At 41.6% G+C, this 17,479-nt stretch overlaps 10 protein-coding genes and 3 non-coding genes across 13 annotated transcripts; 7 read left to right on the forward strand and 6 right to left on the reverse strand.

Annotated features, from left to right (window-relative positions):
- Nucleotides 1-512: 512 nt before the first annotated feature.
- SS1G_05533 (predicted protein) lies at nt 513-1,001 on the reverse strand (the record flags this gene model as incomplete). The annotated part of the gene is made up of 1 exon (XM_001594054.1): nt 513-1,001. The coding sequence occupies one exon, from the start codon at nt 999-1,001 to the stop codon at nt 513-515; it is 489 nt and encodes a 162-aa protein (XP_001594104.1).
- Nucleotides 1,002-1,766: 765 nt separating this feature from the next.
- Nucleotides 1,767-2,033, forward strand: SS1G_05534 (predicted protein; the record flags this gene model as incomplete). Its single annotated transcript, XM_001594055.1, has 2 exons — nt 1,767-1,785; nt 1,861-2,033. 2 exons carry the CDS (start codon nt 1,767-1,769, stop codon nt 2,031-2,033), a joined length of 192 nt encoding a protein of 63 aa, XP_001594105.1.
- A 440-nt stretch (nt 2,034-2,473) lies between these two features.
- On the forward strand, nt 2,474-2,686 carry SS1G_05535 (predicted protein; the record flags this gene model as incomplete). Its single annotated transcript, XM_001594056.1, has 1 exon — nt 2,474-2,686. The coding sequence occupies one exon, from the start codon at nt 2,474-2,476 to the stop codon at nt 2,684-2,686; it is 213 nt and encodes a 70-aa protein (XP_001594106.1).
- Nucleotides 2,687-3,205: 519 nt separating this feature from the next.
- SS1G_05536 (predicted protein) lies at nt 3,206-3,331 on the reverse strand (the record flags this gene model as incomplete). The annotated part of the gene is made up of 1 exon (XM_001594057.1): nt 3,206-3,331. The coding sequence occupies one exon, from the start codon at nt 3,329-3,331 to the stop codon at nt 3,206-3,208; it is 126 nt and encodes a 41-aa protein (XP_001594107.1).
- A 992-nt stretch (nt 3,332-4,323) lies between these two features.
- On the forward strand, nt 4,324-4,686 carry SS1G_05537 (predicted protein; the record flags this gene model as incomplete). The annotated part of the gene is made up of 1 exon (XM_001594058.1): nt 4,324-4,686. The coding sequence occupies one exon, from the start codon at nt 4,324-4,326 to the stop codon at nt 4,684-4,686; it is 363 nt and encodes a 120-aa protein (XP_001594108.1).
- Nucleotides 4,687-5,178: 492 nt separating this feature from the next.
- On the reverse strand, nt 5,179-5,595 carry SS1G_05538 (predicted protein; the record flags this gene model as incomplete). The annotated part of the gene is made up of 1 exon (XM_001594059.1): nt 5,179-5,595. The coding sequence occupies one exon, from the start codon at nt 5,593-5,595 to the stop codon at nt 5,179-5,181; it is 417 nt and encodes a 138-aa protein (XP_001594109.1).
- A 3,061-nt stretch (nt 5,596-8,656) lies between these two features.
- On the forward strand, nt 8,657-9,332 carry SS1G_05539 (predicted protein; the record flags this gene model as incomplete). Its single annotated transcript, XM_001594060.1, has 2 exons — nt 8,657-9,096; nt 9,215-9,332. The coding sequence occupies 2 exons, from the start codon at nt 8,657-8,659 to the stop codon at nt 9,330-9,332; spliced, it is 558 nt and encodes a 185-aa protein (XP_001594110.1).
- Nucleotides 9,333-10,815: 1,483 nt separating this feature from the next.
- On the forward strand, nt 10,816-10,902 carry SS1G_14684. The gene has a single exon. It is a non-coding gene; the product is annotated as a tRNA-Tyr (tRNA).
- A 401-nt stretch (nt 10,903-11,303) lies between these two features.
- SS1G_14694 lies at nt 11,304-11,404 on the reverse strand. The gene has a single exon. It is a non-coding gene; the product is annotated as a tRNA-Lys (tRNA).
- A 296-nt stretch (nt 11,405-11,700) lies between these two features.
- On the reverse strand, nt 11,701-11,795 carry SS1G_14696. Its single transcript has one exon. It is a non-coding gene; the product is annotated as a tRNA-Lys (tRNA).
- A 1,143-nt stretch (nt 11,796-12,938) lies between these two features.
- SS1G_05541 (hypothetical protein) lies at nt 12,939-13,259 on the forward strand (the record flags this gene model as incomplete). Its single annotated transcript, XM_001594061.1, has 1 exon — nt 12,939-13,259. One exon carries the CDS (start codon nt 12,939-12,941, stop codon nt 13,257-13,259), a length of 321 nt encoding a protein of 106 aa, XP_001594111.1.
- Nucleotides 13,260-13,695: 436 nt separating this feature from the next.
- Nucleotides 13,696-14,635, reverse strand: SS1G_05542 (hypothetical protein; the record flags this gene model as incomplete). Its single annotated transcript, XM_001594062.1, has 2 exons — nt 13,696-13,772; nt 13,825-14,635. 2 exons carry the CDS (start codon nt 14,633-14,635, stop codon nt 13,696-13,698), a joined length of 888 nt encoding a protein of 295 aa, XP_001594112.1.
- A 1,155-nt stretch (nt 14,636-15,790) lies between these two features.
- On the forward strand, nt 15,791-16,854 carry SS1G_05543 (predicted protein; the record flags this gene model as incomplete). The annotated part of the gene is made up of 3 exons (XM_001594063.1): nt 15,791-15,868; nt 16,090-16,449; nt 16,594-16,854. The coding sequence occupies 3 exons, from the start codon at nt 15,791-15,793 to the stop codon at nt 16,852-16,854; spliced, it is 699 nt and encodes a 232-aa protein (XP_001594113.1).
- Between the last annotated feature and the right edge of the window lie 625 nt (nt 16,855-17,479).

Raw genomic sequence — 17,479 nt, forward strand, 5'->3', positions numbered from 1 at the left:
TCTGGTCATGAGCACCCCAAGCTAGAAATTTATCCCTCAATGCAATCAATCGTTCCCTCTTCTTTTCAACCAATTCCATTTCTTGTCTATTCTCCTTAAGCAACTCTTCAATATCTTCTATCGAAGAACTCAAGAATACATTCTCATCGCTGAGGTGTTTACGGAATGACGTTTTTTGCCTTGTACGTCGACTAGTCGGTGATATATTATCTTAGCTTTCAGATGCTGTTATAGATAAATAAGAAATTACAACAAGTAACTAAAAAGGACTTACTGGAAATTGAATTAGATGTTTCAGAATGCTTACGCTTCTTACTTGATAATGTAATCGAACTTTCTATTATATATTAGATTAGCAAGATTAAGTAAAGATTCGAAGACTTACTAGAGGATGACAGACTTTGATCCTTTTGTACCTTCCCAATGGTCACCAATGGAGCTAATTCCTCGTCACTCGACTCAGTTAAATTAATGACAACAGGGTCTAATGGATACTGCATATGTATAATCGACTACTTTGTCTCTACCTCGGAAGGTTTGGATACCAGAGCTTCATCATCAACTACTTCTGATATTTTTGAACCCTTCAAAGGAGGCTCTGACTCGCAGATAATCCCACTCACTATCTCTACTTCGGAAGGTTTGGATACGATAGCCTCATCGTCAACCACTTCTGAAGTTTCTGAATCCTTCAAAACAAGCACTGACTCGTGAGCAGTTCCATCCAACACCCCCGAGATCGGCGTCTCCAAAAGATTGGGGAAAGACTTAGATTCACAAACACCCTCACTGTCGACAATTCCAGTAGCTGCCGGGCACATCGAAACAGAGAGTTTTGAAGAGGTCTTCGCCGATAAGTCCAAAGGTACTTTCATGATTGAATCAAGCACGCTAGGTATAGAAGACTCAGCAAGGTCTGGCGATTCTTCTTTCCCTGGTTGAACATTCTCTTCGTCAAAGAACTCGATATAAGGATAAAATCCCTCAAATGATATATCCATACTTGCATCTGCAAAGTACTCATCAAAATCAAAGTTCTCTAGGAGCTCGTTGTTAGATTGCCAGGAGTCGGCTACGTTGTTGTTGTCGTTCTTGAGCTCTAAGTGTTAATCTATTGAAGTCATAACGGTGGGAGGGGTTGAAGTCATAATGATAGTTTGATGAGTTGAGATGGAAAATGTTTTGATTGAAAAGAAAGATGAATACCATGATCTCCTTAATCTTTGTTGAGGCAGTGTGCAGCATACTCTTCCCAATAGACTACTATCTAGAATGATGATAGGATGGCGGAAAGTGGTCCAGAATCTCTAGTTAGAATATAAACAGGGAAAATATGTATATTGACATGCCTCTTGCATAGAGCATGAAGAGAATGTCAGCTAGGCAGATTTATCTTGTCATAAATACCTGTCCAGTTCTATTTTGCACTCCTTAACCTTGTTCCGAGAGTCGTTGTATCAGTCTGTCGTTGGGTATGTTGTCGGGAAACGTGGATGAAATGGCCTTTGTTGCATATATACAAGCATGCTCTTTCAGCACAATGTTCTATATTTCGTATTCGTCATCGACGACACGCAGGACCCTTTCCTATCGTCGAGTCATTTTAAAGGTGTGAACACCGCCGTTGTCGTTGATCCGGAGTTCTTCCCTAGTGTCATTACACCGAACCGCATCTTCAAGTTGAAAACCACCTATTGGTCATCCCATCATGCAGTTATCATTCTCCAGGCCGCGAATATCACCCGCGCCAGCCGTCTCTGCACATGATGTGCGGAGCTGATCAACGTTAGCTGTACAGGACCGTTTTTGATTTGTTGCTACTCCCCTGACCACTATGACAACTGTTGTGGCAACTAAAAGTACGTCCAGCAACGGGGCAGGGTCAGCCAGCAAGATGGCCCACAGCTTATGCCTGTGCCTCGCATCGCCCCTGGCATATTCGCTTCTGGGAACTTGAACGAGGATTGAAAGGGGTGCGGACGACGACTCTGCAGACTAAGGAAGGGCAAATAAGACAAAGAAATCTGAAGTAAACAAAAACAAAGCAGTATTAGATTTTACTAGACCTATGTTTTATATAGGTCGACCCATTCTCCGCGCTTGCATCGAAATCTCTGAGGGAGCTCTAGAGTCCCTTGCGCGGGGCTTTCGCTCTCATACTTGTTTTGGCGCGGGGGAGGTTCTGGGTCTACGAAACCATATCTCCCTCCTATATCTGTTTTGGCGCCAAAAGGAGAGAGAAGGAGGGAGGGGAAAGGCGGATTTAAAGCCTTCTGTGGCCGACCTTTCTTTCGTGCTTGTGTTGCTAAGACTTCAGGCGACCTTCCCACATCCTTAGCTTTGCCTTCGGCCATATTTTTCTCTATGCGGTACTCATCGTATTCATACTCGACTACCACCGGTGGTTGTGGGTTCCTCCTGACTTTTGAGGGCCAGGAGCGAAAGTGGAGGCGCCGGCATCAGGCACATGGTGATGACCGCCATCGAATACATTAGTGCAAACGGTAGATCTTTGAGTGCTATACTAGAGGCAGATAAGCCAGAGCCAAAAGTGGAGTGTTCTGTCAAAGAGGTCATCAAGGGTAAAGGAACACGTGTTCGGGAATGTAAGAGTGCTGCGCTAGAGGCAAATGAGCTCGAATCTAAGTCAGAAATGTCACAGATGATCGAAGCGCCAGAGCCATGAGGGTACCAATGATATTGATGATCTAAAACACAGATTGTAGAAAATAGATTGCTACAGATGGAATAGGAAGTTGTTGCTTCATTCCTGCGTTCGAATAGGCTCCTCGAGGCAGGCATTGCGACTAGCCACTGTATATTAGCTAGTTTTCGTCGTATTCTTGGCGCAATAGAAAAGATAACCTACCATCTGCTAGTAGACATCGAGTAGCCTTCGCATCCTCTCACAATATATAGCAAAAGTAGTCGAAGTGGTTTGATTGATAAGAACACGTTGCACATTGGCCAAATATCTTCTTCAAAAAAGCAAGAAAGTTAGAGCCATTCATATTTCCCATAACTATTCTTGCTCTGCCGCTTACACTATTGCCATCGAGGAATGACTAGCACTATCAGTATTAGTCGGTATCTGTCCAATATTACCATAGATTGCTTTTGCTTCGCCGAATAACCTGTTATCTGTATTGCTCCATTCGTTGCTGTCTGGGAGAATGAGAGAAATTGAAAAAAAAATTGCCATTCGCTACTCTTCTTTTTGGGTTATGATTTGTGTGTCCTTCCCATTCACTGGCTCAGGCGTTAACAACTCCTTCAGACGTGTGTTCACAACCTGAAGGTCGATAGATATCTTGCCCTCGACCGCCGCCATCTTGGTTTCAAGCGCTTTGAATGGTTTTGTATTGGTGGACATAAAAATACTGCATAATTCATTAGCTGATAATCTTTTTGGAAATTGCCCATGCCTTACAGTAATGCCATGTCTAATGCAAGAGGAAGACTCTCTTTCCAACCAACTAGCCTCGTCCGAGAATCGTGATACCCTTGTTTTGAAATGTAGTTTGATGCTATCCCTAAAGCTCCTTCCGCCATCTTGAGAGTGTTTAGAAAGTCTCCCCATCTTGTTCTTAAAGTTCTTATCGCAAGATCACGCCCCTCGAGAGTTGGTTTCGCTTGCTAAAAGTATACGACCTGGCTTTCGGATAGCCTCGTACCACGACCGTCAAGATTCGTTTTCATTTGTTTCAAAATTTGACCGAGGATTGGGATATACTGATTCATATCTTGGAACACTTAGGGATCATCCTGGTTTGTTGAGACCCGCAGAATGTGTTGCTATTAGAATAAACAAGGCCAGCGACTGTTATAATGCCCGCAATGATATTGAGAGGATTATTCATTATGTGTTCTGATAGAAAATCGTATGGGATGGTGGTTCAAAGAGTATGTCCAGATAACAAGAGATGGATGAGGTGCCAAATGCGCACGGTCCAGAAGCACTAACGCGGTTCGCACAACTGGACACAATCGATATCGATCCTAGGACTATAGGAAGGATAATTAAAGATCATGTGAAAAATCGGTAAATTGATAATGCGTTGTTAAAACAACTTCATATACGGAGATCCTAAATCACAAACCAACAAGCTTCAGGATGGCAGCTATACGGGAGACCAGATTAATCATATCACCCCCGACACAGGAGATACTGAATCTAATTCATATAGCTGCAATAGATATTTGGAACGATGTAAACGCTGCTACTGAAATACCACTAACAGCACTTCCACCCCGGGAAAGCTGTAAAGAAATCCAAAGAGAATTCAGAAATAACCATCAACGTCTTGTATGTTATCTTTCATAATGTATATTATTCATAATGTATATTATATATCTATTAACCTCTTCGCTACTGTACAGGTTCGTCATGGGAACAGTTCAGCCGCCGCTCAAATTTTGGATCCTGCTCGAGTTGATGTAAATGGTTGGGTTCCTCAGATCTTCGTTATGTTTGAAGGCTCATTTGGTATGCCCCCGGGAACTGTAGCTGTAGCGATACCAATTATCAAAGAGATGGACCCGCTCATCGAGTATTATTGTGAAGGGCAGGTCGTTACGGTCGATTGGAAAATTGGTGCTATGATATACATGCAGGGAGATTCTTCCTTGGCCTCAGATGGATGTGGAAAGACTGCCTTCATATTCTTTCTCTTTAAAATGAAATGATTTAAAGAAGTCATCCATCTGAGCCGTGTCTATCATCAAGGAAGCCACGTTTTCGCATCGTGCAATGGTCGGGGTGGGGAAGAAGAACAGCTGAGGACCGAAAATCATTTTCTCCGCGATGTTGATTGATTGTTGAAGTACTATTCACTAGTCAATGCTATAGCCAAAGGGTATATACCTATGAATCAATAGTTTACCTAATGGTTTTTTCCTTTCATATATAGTATTACAAGTTGCGAGCTGTGAACTATATTTCGATTGATATACTCCAAGTCTCTGAACCTCGTTTGAACAATATCCCAGGTGTTTCAAAATCTCCGAGTAGATTGAAAATGCTATTTCGTCCGAGGATTGTCGCTGCTCGTATGTTGTACCCTTTTCTACCCCATGAAATATTATTGATATATCGGGATTCTGTAGGCCGTTGTGGGACGTCCATCTGTGATTAGGTCAGCACTCAAATCATCAAAGGATACATATAATTCGCCTTACTTACTTTCGCAAATCTCTTGGATTAAAGAAGATGAACATTCCAAGCCAGAAACTATAAAATCTGAAACTTCTGCGCAATGCTTTGATCTGAGATGGTGTTAAACCAGTAGAGTTGGCGATCCGTTTGTAGGCAGCCGTCGCTCGGCCATGTCCATGGGAAGTTCTAGTCTCGTTTGCAATGATCTGTTGCATCATCATACTTATCAACCACCCGATGACAATAGTTTCGGCAGAGGTCATCCATTCTTGATGATGTTGTTTGCATAATTCATAATAAGTCCGAAATAAACGACAGAAAAGATCAAATGAGGACAAATCTCGAGGTATACCCCTTAGAGTATGTTGGACTGTCTGTACAATGACGTCTTGATTTTCAACCCATTGCTTATACTGATAGTTGTGATCAACTGATAGCATTGTTTCAATGAGTTTAGCGCGATCAGAAGGTATCGTTGTGTTGTCATAATGCAGAAAGTCATCCATCTTTCAAGAATTGTATTTTAAGTACCTAGGAGACCTTACTGAAGCTGATTGAAGTTGTGTTGTGATTGATATTACCCCTGTTATGTGTCTAGCGTAAATTCCCGATTTATCATTATTTGTCATAGAAGCATGAATAGTTGACTGGGGTTTAAGAGGTGCATGAAATCAATTGCGGATCTGCTCAGGCGGTAAGGGATAAGATGGTTTTTTTCGTAGCCGAGATCCCCCGTATCTTGTACAACTTGATATCTTATAAATTTTTTTATTTATTAAAATAAAAGTTATTAAAATTAAATAATAATTAAAGTAAAAACTTAAATTATTATCTCAGTCGTGGTGCTTGCCCCCCGAGTTTAGTGGCCGCCGCATCAGACAACGTGCGTGCACGAGCCAGACGCCGCTTTCAACATCTTGTAACGATACTGTATTGGAGGCAGCGGCTGCCTAAGGTTTCGTCAGGTTGGTAGTTGTGGGTTAAGGCTTTATCATTGGTATTCACTTGGAAGTGAATTCGTTACTAGATCAAGTAGGATATAGGTAAACTAATTGATAACTAATTTGAGCACGAAGCTCTTAAACTATGAAACTATTCTAACTATATACTAATCGTTCTTCCTGAATGCTAGCTGTGCTTGCTGGCTAGCAGAGCTATCACGTCACGTGATCTCTTATTGGCCTCAGGACACTAATCCTGGGACGATTCTCATCCTGGGGTAATATAGCTCCTAGGATAATTGTCCTGGGACAAGTATTATCCTAGGACACTTTATTCTGGGACGCCTAACGCCCTAGGACACTTGTCCTATGCCTTCATGGTTGCCTAATCGTTTTGTCCTAGGATAAATATTATCCTGGGACACATTTTATCCTAGGACACTTGTCCTAGGATTCCTTACCGATAAGAAAACCGCGGTAAACAACAGCCTAAACCCCCGTACTTGTTTTTATTGTATAATATTAGTCGTGGTTCGTGACATGACAATGATGCAATTCGTAACTAATAGTAGAGTATACTAAATGATTGATCTTGAGCACGAAGCTCTATACAAAGGAAATTCATCATGATTATATAGTCCTTCGTATTATACATCCCATCTCTTCCCATCATATCCCACTGCCTATAGTTGAGTGATTCTAGGTGGGACAATATTGGGTCATGTGACAGTGAGATTAGTCATCTGAGTAGCTGTTAGGCTTGGTCGTAACAAATACCTCGACAGAAACTCAGAATCGTATTGAAGATATTGATATGATGATTGAATATATTTATTGCAAATAAAAAAACGATATTTGTAAACGAGTAGATAAATATAAAATGGGATAAATACCTTTTAATTATATTATAAATTTTATGATCCAGTTCTTTCTCGAAGCTTTATTGTGACGGAAATCCCTGCTTTCCTCCCACCCTTATTATATAAGAAACCTCAGGTACATTAACCATGTCCACACATGATACGATTACTCGGGATTAGTATACGATTTAGGTGACCTGAGGATCAGATCCGGACAAGTACTAGGTATCAATGGTTATCGGTAAAGTAAGATCATTGGAGGGATAAATATGACTTCTTTTTGCCTAGCCATTGCGGCTAGGCCATTCATTTGTGTGTATATAGAGTAGCTATCCCCATCTACAGGTGCTTTTCACCTGTAGATTCTAAGTTAAATACAATTGCTGGTCTATAAACACCCTTTTGGTCACATATACTTCAATATTTAGGAATCTCACTTTTGGACATTTGCCTATATAAAGTTATATACATAATATACATCACATATAAATATTTTCTGTACATCAGTGATGAAATATAATATACATCATGAAAGTATTTTTTGCTTTCTTAGAGCACATCATCAAAATCTGCTGTGGTATATTATCTAGAATAGGTATCTTGCCTGCTTGATTGTCCAATGTTCAATAAGGAACAAATCAACACGAAACTATTCGATTTTGTCATTAAGTATGTCTATTGACTCAATCTTTAATATTTTAATGTTTCAATACTTTATCCTACTGGAATATTCCATTGGATCTATCCAACATATAAGATGAATCCAAGGATTAAATCTTGTTGACCTCCTGGGATCTTGGCAGCATATGCATATATATTGCATGATGCATATAAGGAGCAAACAAAACTCAACTTTTAATTCATTCTTTCCTTTTTGGTATACTGTTTGTTTGCTTTCAATATTTTGATTTCAAAGCACTTTAATTCCGAAGGCTGAATACCTAACCTTACTCCTTCATTTTTTATTTTTTTTGAATATATACTCGCAGCTTAACTGCTTAGCTAGAGAATCAATCAATTCAATCGGATGCTCTTTCTGGTCTCAATAAACCCAATAGATCTTTTCTTATTGTTGAACTGCCGTCCCCGCTATTAAAACATCTGAGGTTCGCACTCATCAGAAGATAATCTCTTCTACTAGAAAACAAGGTCTTAGTTGGGTTTCGAATGTCCTTCCTTTATATCTTCTCATCTTAATCAAAAGTTATTCCATCCTTTCCATTTTTGTTTGCTTACGACATGGTAAGATTTCCTTCCCGTCTAGATCGACCAACTTTCAATTCAATTCCTTCCTTTAAGCCATACACTGTATTACTCACATTGTTTCCACCCAACATTATAATTCCTGTGTATAAAATAAAATATAAAAAGTAATTATAACAACAACAACATTACACAACAGAGTTTCCTTTTCTAAGCTTACACTTCAAAGTTCAAACAATATGGCTACCCTTTTCCTCTGAACTGATATCCACTCATCGCCATTGTACTATAGCAGCTAACCATTATTAGATTCTGAAACTAAGAATGTCTTCTCTCTTTCCAACAGATGGAGTCAATAATTCCGGCAGAGGTCTTCAATACGAACAAGTCCAAATATCCCAGCTAATGCCCTCTTGGTAACGTTTGTACCCAACGGCGAAGGCGGCAACGTATTGCTTCTCGGTAAAAACTTTCGAGAACATGTTCAATGCTCCCACATGCCAGCTGCATTCTACAGTTCTTCCCAACCTCTCGAACAAGTACCAGGTTGGAAACCAACGAACTATGATAAGATGGGATTCGAGGCTATAGACCCAAACAGTCCTGAATACACACTGGACGGGAATCATCAAGACACTCAGCTCATACCCACACATGTTATTTTCCCCTACAACGCACTAATGCCTACACGTGAACATTTCCTGCGAATGACGGAAGTGGTCGTGAGGTTTCATAATCTGGGTGATAGGAGTATCGCAGCGGCAACCACAGGATGCTGGTCGGAAGCTCATGGGGTTCTTATTTTTCGCCATTACTTACACATCTCGATGTATCACAAAGAGATCAACTGGCGATATTTTCGGGGTTTGGTTCCTAGGACTATTGTGGGTCTCTATCGTTGGAATCGTAAAGGGACTACGGAGCCCACGAGCAATAGGTCTGTTCCATACTATATTGTCCGTTAGAGAGTTAGCGGTATCATTGAAAGTGGGCTCTTGAGCTAGAGATGGTTTTGAGGTATCGATTACATTGACTGCAGATTAGCCAGTAAATAGATCAAGGGCGAGTTCACATGCCATTATATTGGAAAATGTAAAAGAGACTTTTTATACGCTTGGATACAAATGTAAACACGAAACAGTCGACATCAGAACAGAGTCCGGCCAACCATAGAGCAAAAATCTTTTAGTAATGCGAAATCCTCGCATAACCGCACAATCCCGCATCCAACCATCAAATCCTTCCTTGCAAACGAGTGCTCATCAAGCTCCAAATAATTTTATTCTTATAAATTCAATGCATTTCAATGCATTTCAACAACCAATCTCCTCATCATCTCTTACCTTTTTGGTCTGTACTCTCAAACACTCCATTGTTTTCCCTCGATGGACAATAGATAAAATTGCTCTTGATATTCAGAATGACACAGTTCCCTTTCAATAATGAATTCATCCATGCTTTTGGTCTAAACCCCAAGAACTGGGCTGTGGTTCCTTCATATGGGATGATCCGAGATTTTCAGTACGTTGTGGGGGGCGGGTGGGATATTTCCGCCGGACCTAGACACATATTCCGTCCGCCTGCCATTAGAGCTTGCAGCTTTGATTCGATGGCTCATGGAGGCTGCTTATATTATAAGTTGCTAGCCGATATAGTTTTTTCAATATCTTTGTATGGATATTCCTAAGCTGCATTTAGGATATCATAGTCAAGATATCATGTGATTCCATACTGAGACAAGAAAGTGGTAATGGATGAAGCAAATCGGCTGGAAACATAATGTCGATGGAGCTTTCTAATATTTAAGGTTGGTAATAGCTTTGGTTGAGATGAAATACTGTGGGATGTAACTACGTTTTGCATTTTGACATATCTATTGCGGGTTTCCCAGCTTTTCGACATTATGATCTCGAGCCGGATATGGCGATTTGATGCTAGAGTTAGGTTGGTGCATGTATAGCTTATTTGATCGTGTTACCTTGAAAAGAGGAATTTAGAACACAAAAGGGAGGCAAAGTCACTTGTAGAGATCGCGGGTACAAGAATCAATTTGATTTTTTGGGAGATGGGGGGTGTATTTTCTTTCTTAAGGGTCTATTGAATCTGAGGTAATTACCGGATGAAAATATCCCAAATAGTTCTATGTATTCCAGGGTTTCAAGAGGTTGAGTTCATTGCAGATTCAAACTTCTCTACAGTTTTTTGACTTATTGAAAGTACACATACATCAAGATCCTAACCAAAACAAGTTCAGAAAGACTACCATACTTGGGCGGCTTGCCTCATCCGTCAAGACTACTTGAACGAGAGCAATGGATTTCGGAATGGAAGTCTTATTAATTTTGAGGGGTGATTCTCGTTTACCGAAGAATCGGCCAACATAAGCTGAATAAGTAAACGACAGAACCATTGAGTAAAAAGAAGGCCCCTTGACCATAGAGCATGAAGGTGGATGGTTAATTCCGCTATCAGCATTATTACTTTGATTGCTTGAGGCTAGCTCTTGCAATGTTCGACTCCACGCAGATTCTCTTCGGAGAAACCTTCACCCCACAGCCCCACGATATTTGCATACAACTAAATATTATTTTAAACTCTGGCCCCGGGGCAAGCAAACACAACAAACTGTGACCATTCGAGCTACAACTCGAAAACACTCTCGGTCGTCTAGTTGGTTTATGACGTCAGACTGTAATTGTACGTTGTAATCTGGATGTCGCGCGTTCGACTCGCGCCTGAGAGAATAAAGCTTTTGGTGTCATTTTGGGGTTGACCTTGGATGAGTCTTGCTCCTTTTTGATCAACTTTTCGACTGGGAATTTTTGAAAGAGCGGGGCGGGCCCCGCCATGCTCCGCCAGACATCAAACAAAGCAAACACAAGTCTGCATGGTTGGCACAATGGTTGAGCTGGGCGTTTTAAGCTGATAGAATGTGGAAGCATCCCCACGAGGAACCGTGATGTGAGAAATGGTACTCAATTAATGGACTTAAGTTAAAGGTTAAAGGGGCCTCGAGATTTTTTCTTGCTAGATCGTTTGAGGTTGCTGTCATTGGAGATACTCCTTCTACTTCTCTGAGTTTCAAAAAATGCTAAAAATAGCACTGAGACGAGGATCAAAAAAGATATATATCGAAGGGGATTGAGCCCAACGGGGGGGTCGAACCCCCAACCTTGTGATTTCAGAAGAACTCATAGATATTGAATCATAAGAGTCACACGCTCTACCGATTGAGCTAGCCGGGCGCGTTCTCTAATTATTGATGAAAGCGCCCTGTTATGTGGAAGTATATTGAATTGACAGATGTAAAGGAAAGGCCTGCAAAAAATTTGATAATTAGCGGAGGATTAGTTCCAGTTAGTGGAGTTCCGAGTGGGATTCCCAGGAAACTTTCGAAGAATAAAAGAAAAGTGTGGAGAAGGTATTGGACTAATTCTGCACTAAAAATAGCCGAAATCACAGCGGCGTGTTGAAGTCACGTGAAAGGCAAATGAAGGGTTAAAAAAAAAGGCAGAAAAAAATGACCAAAAAGTATTACAAACGCCCGATGAGAGGCTCGAACTCTCAACCTTGGGCTTTCATATGCTATATAACGGCTTAAAAGGCCCACGCGCTAACCAATTGTGCCAACCGGGCAGACTTGTGTTTGCTTTGTTTGATGTTCGGGATTCTTTGTTAAAGTATATATCCGCGCTGGGATGGAGGGGAAAGATTTTCAGCCGGACATTTTCGGACGGCACACGAACTATGCGGCTTATGTCAGCCCCCACCAGACATTGTGTTGTGCCAAGGACATGCTGCAGAACAAGTTGCATCAGGTCTTCGAAATATTGTGTTGGGTTAGACCAAAATGTTGTGTTGTAGGTGCAACTTCTGTTTTCGAGGCGAGACAAAATAACGACACTAGTTTTCTAGACTTCTCATGAATCTATGTGTACGAGGAAGGTATTGATCTGAGCCCAAGCAAGCACGCCCTTCCCCGAATTAGTGTATCATATAGAATCCGAGGACCTCAGCCAAACATATTCATCATTCATATATTTCCAATCCCGTGTTCCACCACTGTCACCCATCCTTTAAAAAACAAAAGTCCGTCAACAAGAAATAAATCACTTGAAACTTCAACCCGCAATGAATCCTTCGACACCACGAGACGATTGGATTGTACATGGACCTCAAGACGCAGGGGGAAACCTCGGGGGTAGCATTGATATTGATAACCCTCGAATATCTGCTGGAATACAAGATTCAACAACTCAAGAGCGGAAGTCTCTAGCGCATGATCAACCGTTTATGTGGAATATAGATTATGGTTCTAAGTATGTCATTCAGCGTTTTCTGAGAACATCTCAGTGATTATTGTATTTTGTTTCATATTATTTAATGCGTCATTTACCATAAAATCATCCCCATTGTTCATTCAATTCCACGGAAATCTCTCATTGGAAATTTTTGGCTTTAGAAAAGCCAGTACTCAACTGCTCAAATCTCAATTTTGAATGAAAAAATTTCTTGTCAATAATTAGAGTGCTAATCGCTCACAGAGGTAACCAAGTCGCATCTACATATCCCCATCCAGATTTATCACTCCCACACCCCAGTCTAAATCTCGATTTTCGTATGTCTGTTTCCCTAAATCCTCGGATCTCAGTCGGACCAACACCATTTGGACATCGAAATTGGATATCTTTTACAGGTGGTATGTGGTCTGGATCATGGGGATCAGGAATAGTTTTAGTACATTGAACTTCCTTCTCCGTCTCCGTCTTCATCACTAATATGTCACAGCCCGGAGGCCAAGATAGCCAATTAATAATACCCGATGGATCAGCTCGTCTAGAAACAAATTACTTACTACAGACTCATGATGATCCACCAGCTTATATTGTGATAAAAACTCACGGATGGAGAACTGGACCCTCTGAAATATTAGCTCAGCTAGCAGACCCTGCGTTGGCCGATCAAGTTGATCCAAACACTTATAAGTTTAGGATATTTATTGAAATGGAGACAGGAGATGAGAGATATAGTGGAAAGGTCAATTGTGGGATGTGGGTTGGTAGTGGGATGAGGAAGGGAGCAGAAGTTGTTTATGAGTGAGCGCACAGTCCTTATTATTATGGAATGCTGGGAAAACTAATGACGTGAAATCTAGTGCATATCGAGTATCATAAGGTCAAGCTTGGTATCACTTCAACTTTCGTAGAAAAAATGGTCTGTTTTTGGGATAGGATGGAATGAGAGACTATTCTGAAACAAGATGGGAGGCGCCCGAAGAGAAAATAGCGAGGTTCATATACTTGACGGGGGAGCTGATTCCTTTCTTGACTGTGAGCAACTGGACAGCTCGTGATGGAGCATCGAGGCAGGTTTCAATCTGAGTACTCTATCACATGAAAGGGAAAATCTCAGTCTTTGTGCTTATGTAGCCGGGATATAGACCTACTATTTGATCGCAATTAAAGCTCATGAAAGAGAAGATGTGGTGACATGTACTATGCGGAGTAATGTATATTATTTCATCTTTATATATTCATTAATGATCGATTTTCAGAGAGAAATCGATGTGAGGTACACCTTGATGTATCGAACTCGTGGATATTATATCGATGTCTAAATGTGAAAATTAGGAACGATCTACTAAGAGGGATTGAACCAAGCTTACCGTTATTGATATAAGTCTCCACGTTCTCAGAAGTAAGTCCGCCACTACACTCCAATAAGAACTCTCTCTTCCCAGCCCACCTTTGCCGTAAACTTTTCGCAGCTACTTTCAACCCATCTCCTGAAAAGTTATCCAACATAATTATATCAGCCCCAGCGGCAATAGCCTCATCAGCACCTTCTTCACTATCAACCTCTACCTCAATCTTTAGTGAGAACCCACCGACGGCCTTCGCAGCCTTAACGGCATCGGTAATACTTCCCCTAGCCCAAATGTGATTATCCTTCAACATAGTCATGCTAGACAGATCATGTCTATGTCCATCAACACCCCCAACAATCATTCCATATTTCTCCACCATCCGGAACCCCGGTGTAGTTTTCCTCGTTCCAGCAAGAATCCCTTTATACCCCGCCTTCCTAACCAAAATCTCCATATCCTTTGATTTCGTCGCAATCCCTGAACAGCGACTCAATGTATTAAGCGCAACTCTCTCCCCCAATAATAATTTCCGTACTGGCCCTGTAACTGTAGCCACGGCCACTTTTCCGGATGCGCCAGGATCAACCAACGTTCCCTCCTTCATATGCCATTCCACCGAACATCCAGCTTGTGCAAATACCTCGTCGAAGAATGGTACGCCTGCCAATATGCCTCGCGATTTTCCGTATAAAGTCGCAGTTCGTTCGTCATCTCCAACGACGAATCCGCCATAATCGAAGGAAGGAGTATCTTCTGCAAACCAGGTTGTGATTTGCGATTTCCAGTGGATAGGGAGGAGGTCGGCGGGGTTTCCGTGTTCGAGGGCCATGATTCTTTGGTTCTGTGAGGCTAATCTGAGGTTTAAGGAGGATGTTTCACAGGAAGTGCGAATGAGTTCGTTTGCTTCAGATACTGTGGAAGATAGTTTAGAGGTTTGGATGTTCGGAGGGGTCGATCGGCAGATATCCGGCATAGACTTCGGGGGCGCTCGGACCTATCCGACATCTAAACACTTGTGCCTTTCTTCGTATAGCTATTGTAACTTATCTATTACTTAGGCATATAACCCCTCGATATCCAAACAGTTGTGCTGCAGGTTAAAGTTGTGCAAATATGTTTAATTTAAAGCCAGCCTATCAAGCTCTCCAAAGGCTGGAACAGGGCAGTAGCCTAGGCTCCCATAGCAATTGACGGACCTTAATATAGGGGGCAGTAAGGTATTTGGAGCCTGCTCGGCAGTACTCACTTTCAGGATTGTGGATATCCATGGTTGCTTTGGTATGACGTCTCAGCGTCGACGCTGAGAACTCTAAACATGAAGATAAAAAGTTATCTGTTGAGGCCACGCACGTCTGTCATGCAATGACGACGACTAATATGAGAAGCTAATTCGTCTGAGAACATCAAAATCCTGTACATCAATTCATATTGAGATACAATACTAATTGCTATCCGCATTAAAAAGTCCATCGTGGGTTATTTTGAAAACTGCTGCTAAATTTGTGGCGTATCGTTCGATTTAGCACGATGCCTGTCAAGATATGAAGCTGCAGAAGCTAGTTGGGGCTATTCAAATAGATTGTATGACTCTGGATACTCTGAAGACACATCCTCCTACTTGGAAGCGGATGAATGACGTGGATGCGAGGATATCACTGTGGACGGGAGGAATAGTGTGCATATCGCTGGTTTAGGTTGTGTCTTTAATGGAGGGTACAACGGCCACGTATTTCGGGGGAAGAAATGAAGGTAGGTACAATCCATCTCGTTGCATCATGAAAAAGCCCAAGAGTGGTCCAGAAGAGAAAGATGCGGGCCGATTACGGAAAATGCAGTGATTTTTCATTACAGATCAGACAACCACAATGCAGGATCACTACGAGCCAGGAAATCTTCCAAGAGATCCTTACGGCGCAGGATCTTTCTTCTCTCTGAACTACCAGATCATAGGTGATGGGGAGGAATTCTTCGGTGTACTTTAACGATGCTTGCTGGAAAGTCTTCGAACGTGTATCCAAGCTTCGACGGGAAGGGTCAATTTTCAAGGATTTATGGCCCTTTGGTATGTAAGCACTAGTGACAAAGCTCGTTCGTCAATACTAGCTTATGACTCTTTAGAGGTCAGTATGTGGCTCTTGCCGTTTCCAAACTATCAAGTAAGAACCTATTGCAGACGAATGTAGACAACGATTCCGGCCCCATTTTCTTGGCACAGAATTGGGGTCTCCCATCGTTCGATTTCTCTAGAATGTCTTGGTCATGGATTAACTTCTGAATTGGTAGTACATGGCGGCAAACCCTCATGATGTCGTAGGTTTCTATCGCATGGCCTTGGAGAGTTACCATTACGCACCGCGCGATCGTCGAAATGACCAAGTTGTCTACATGAGAAAACCATGCAGGACACTGCCAAAGTCAGTATATTTAAACCCCACGGATCCGTTCTCAAAACTTCCACTCGAACTCAGGAACATGATTTTATTCAATCTCCAAGCCAAAGACAGCGTGGGCCTCCGTTATGTATCTCGTGGATTTCGGCCAACTATCTCAACAGGTCTTTCGACATCTGATTCTCAAAGAGACTTCCATAATTTTGGGAAGTCGATTAACTTCAACGATGAAATTGGAACAAGCCTGAAAGACGTACGTTATTCAGTTTGATCTTTCGAAATTAGAAGAAGGAAATTGGGACGATGAGCACAAACAATTTGTTGAAGATTTTGTTGCGCTGAAATCACAAAGGCTCGATTGGAAAGCAATATATGATTGAGCGAAAATCTACAAAAGGGGATATTGGAAGTGGGGAGCAGAGCGAGAGTTTGGGAGTTGGTCGAGGGAATCACAGAAAAAATTGGGAAGGTTGAGAGTGTCAAGCAGCCCGCAAAAGAGATACGATCTTGGAGACGAGGAGGATCATCTTCCTATGGACCCACCATAAAGAAAATGGAAAATGATTATTATAATAAAGAGTTTGCTTGTCTCGACTGTCGAACTTATCAGATTGAGAGGATGGCGGACGATGAGGAGATGGAAGATCAGGATTATTAGTTGTTCACCAATCTGTATTTACTTTCAACTTTACTCAGGCTTCATTTAATAAACATTCATTCAAGCCAAACTTTTAGTGGTTTGGACGCAGGAACTGCTATAAATCCTCTAGGTCTTGTCGAACCCGTCCAAATGATGAATTCCAGCGCTTTTCATTGATTGACCTCAATACACCACCGGGCGGCAATTCTAAGCTTTTTTGCACCGCCATAGTAAACCGCCAAGAGGCCACTTAGGCCGTCTACGTGCGGATAGCGACTTTTCAATTTTTGGATTGCCATTCGACGTTTCTGTGGAATTCAGCCGGGTAGAGTAGTCGTTCTTAAAAAGACAATGGATGATTTTCATATTATCATTGCTTTGTACAAGCAGAAGTCTGTTCGATCGAGGATAGCCAACATTCGGAATGGCCTTCAGAATGTTGTTGGCTTGACCGACTCTTAGGCCGGTAGTCCGAAAGTTGCAAACACTGCCGACAGCCCAGCGCTTATCATATGTCTCTACTTATAAATCTTTCAAATAAGCTTTTTGATGTTCTTGTTCATCTTGGCTTGAATTGTTGGATTTCTTATTGTGAAAGCTTATCTTTTGGTTGCCCAAACACTATCATCGTCTATCTCCTGGA

This window comes from Sclerotinia sclerotiorum, genomic scaffold, assembly GCF_000146945.2.
Source record: "Sclerotinia sclerotiorum 1980 UF-70 scaffold_6 genomic scaffold, whole genome shotgun sequence".
NCBI lineage: Eukaryota > Fungi > Ascomycota > Leotiomycetes > Helotiales > Sclerotiniaceae > Sclerotinia > Sclerotinia sclerotiorum.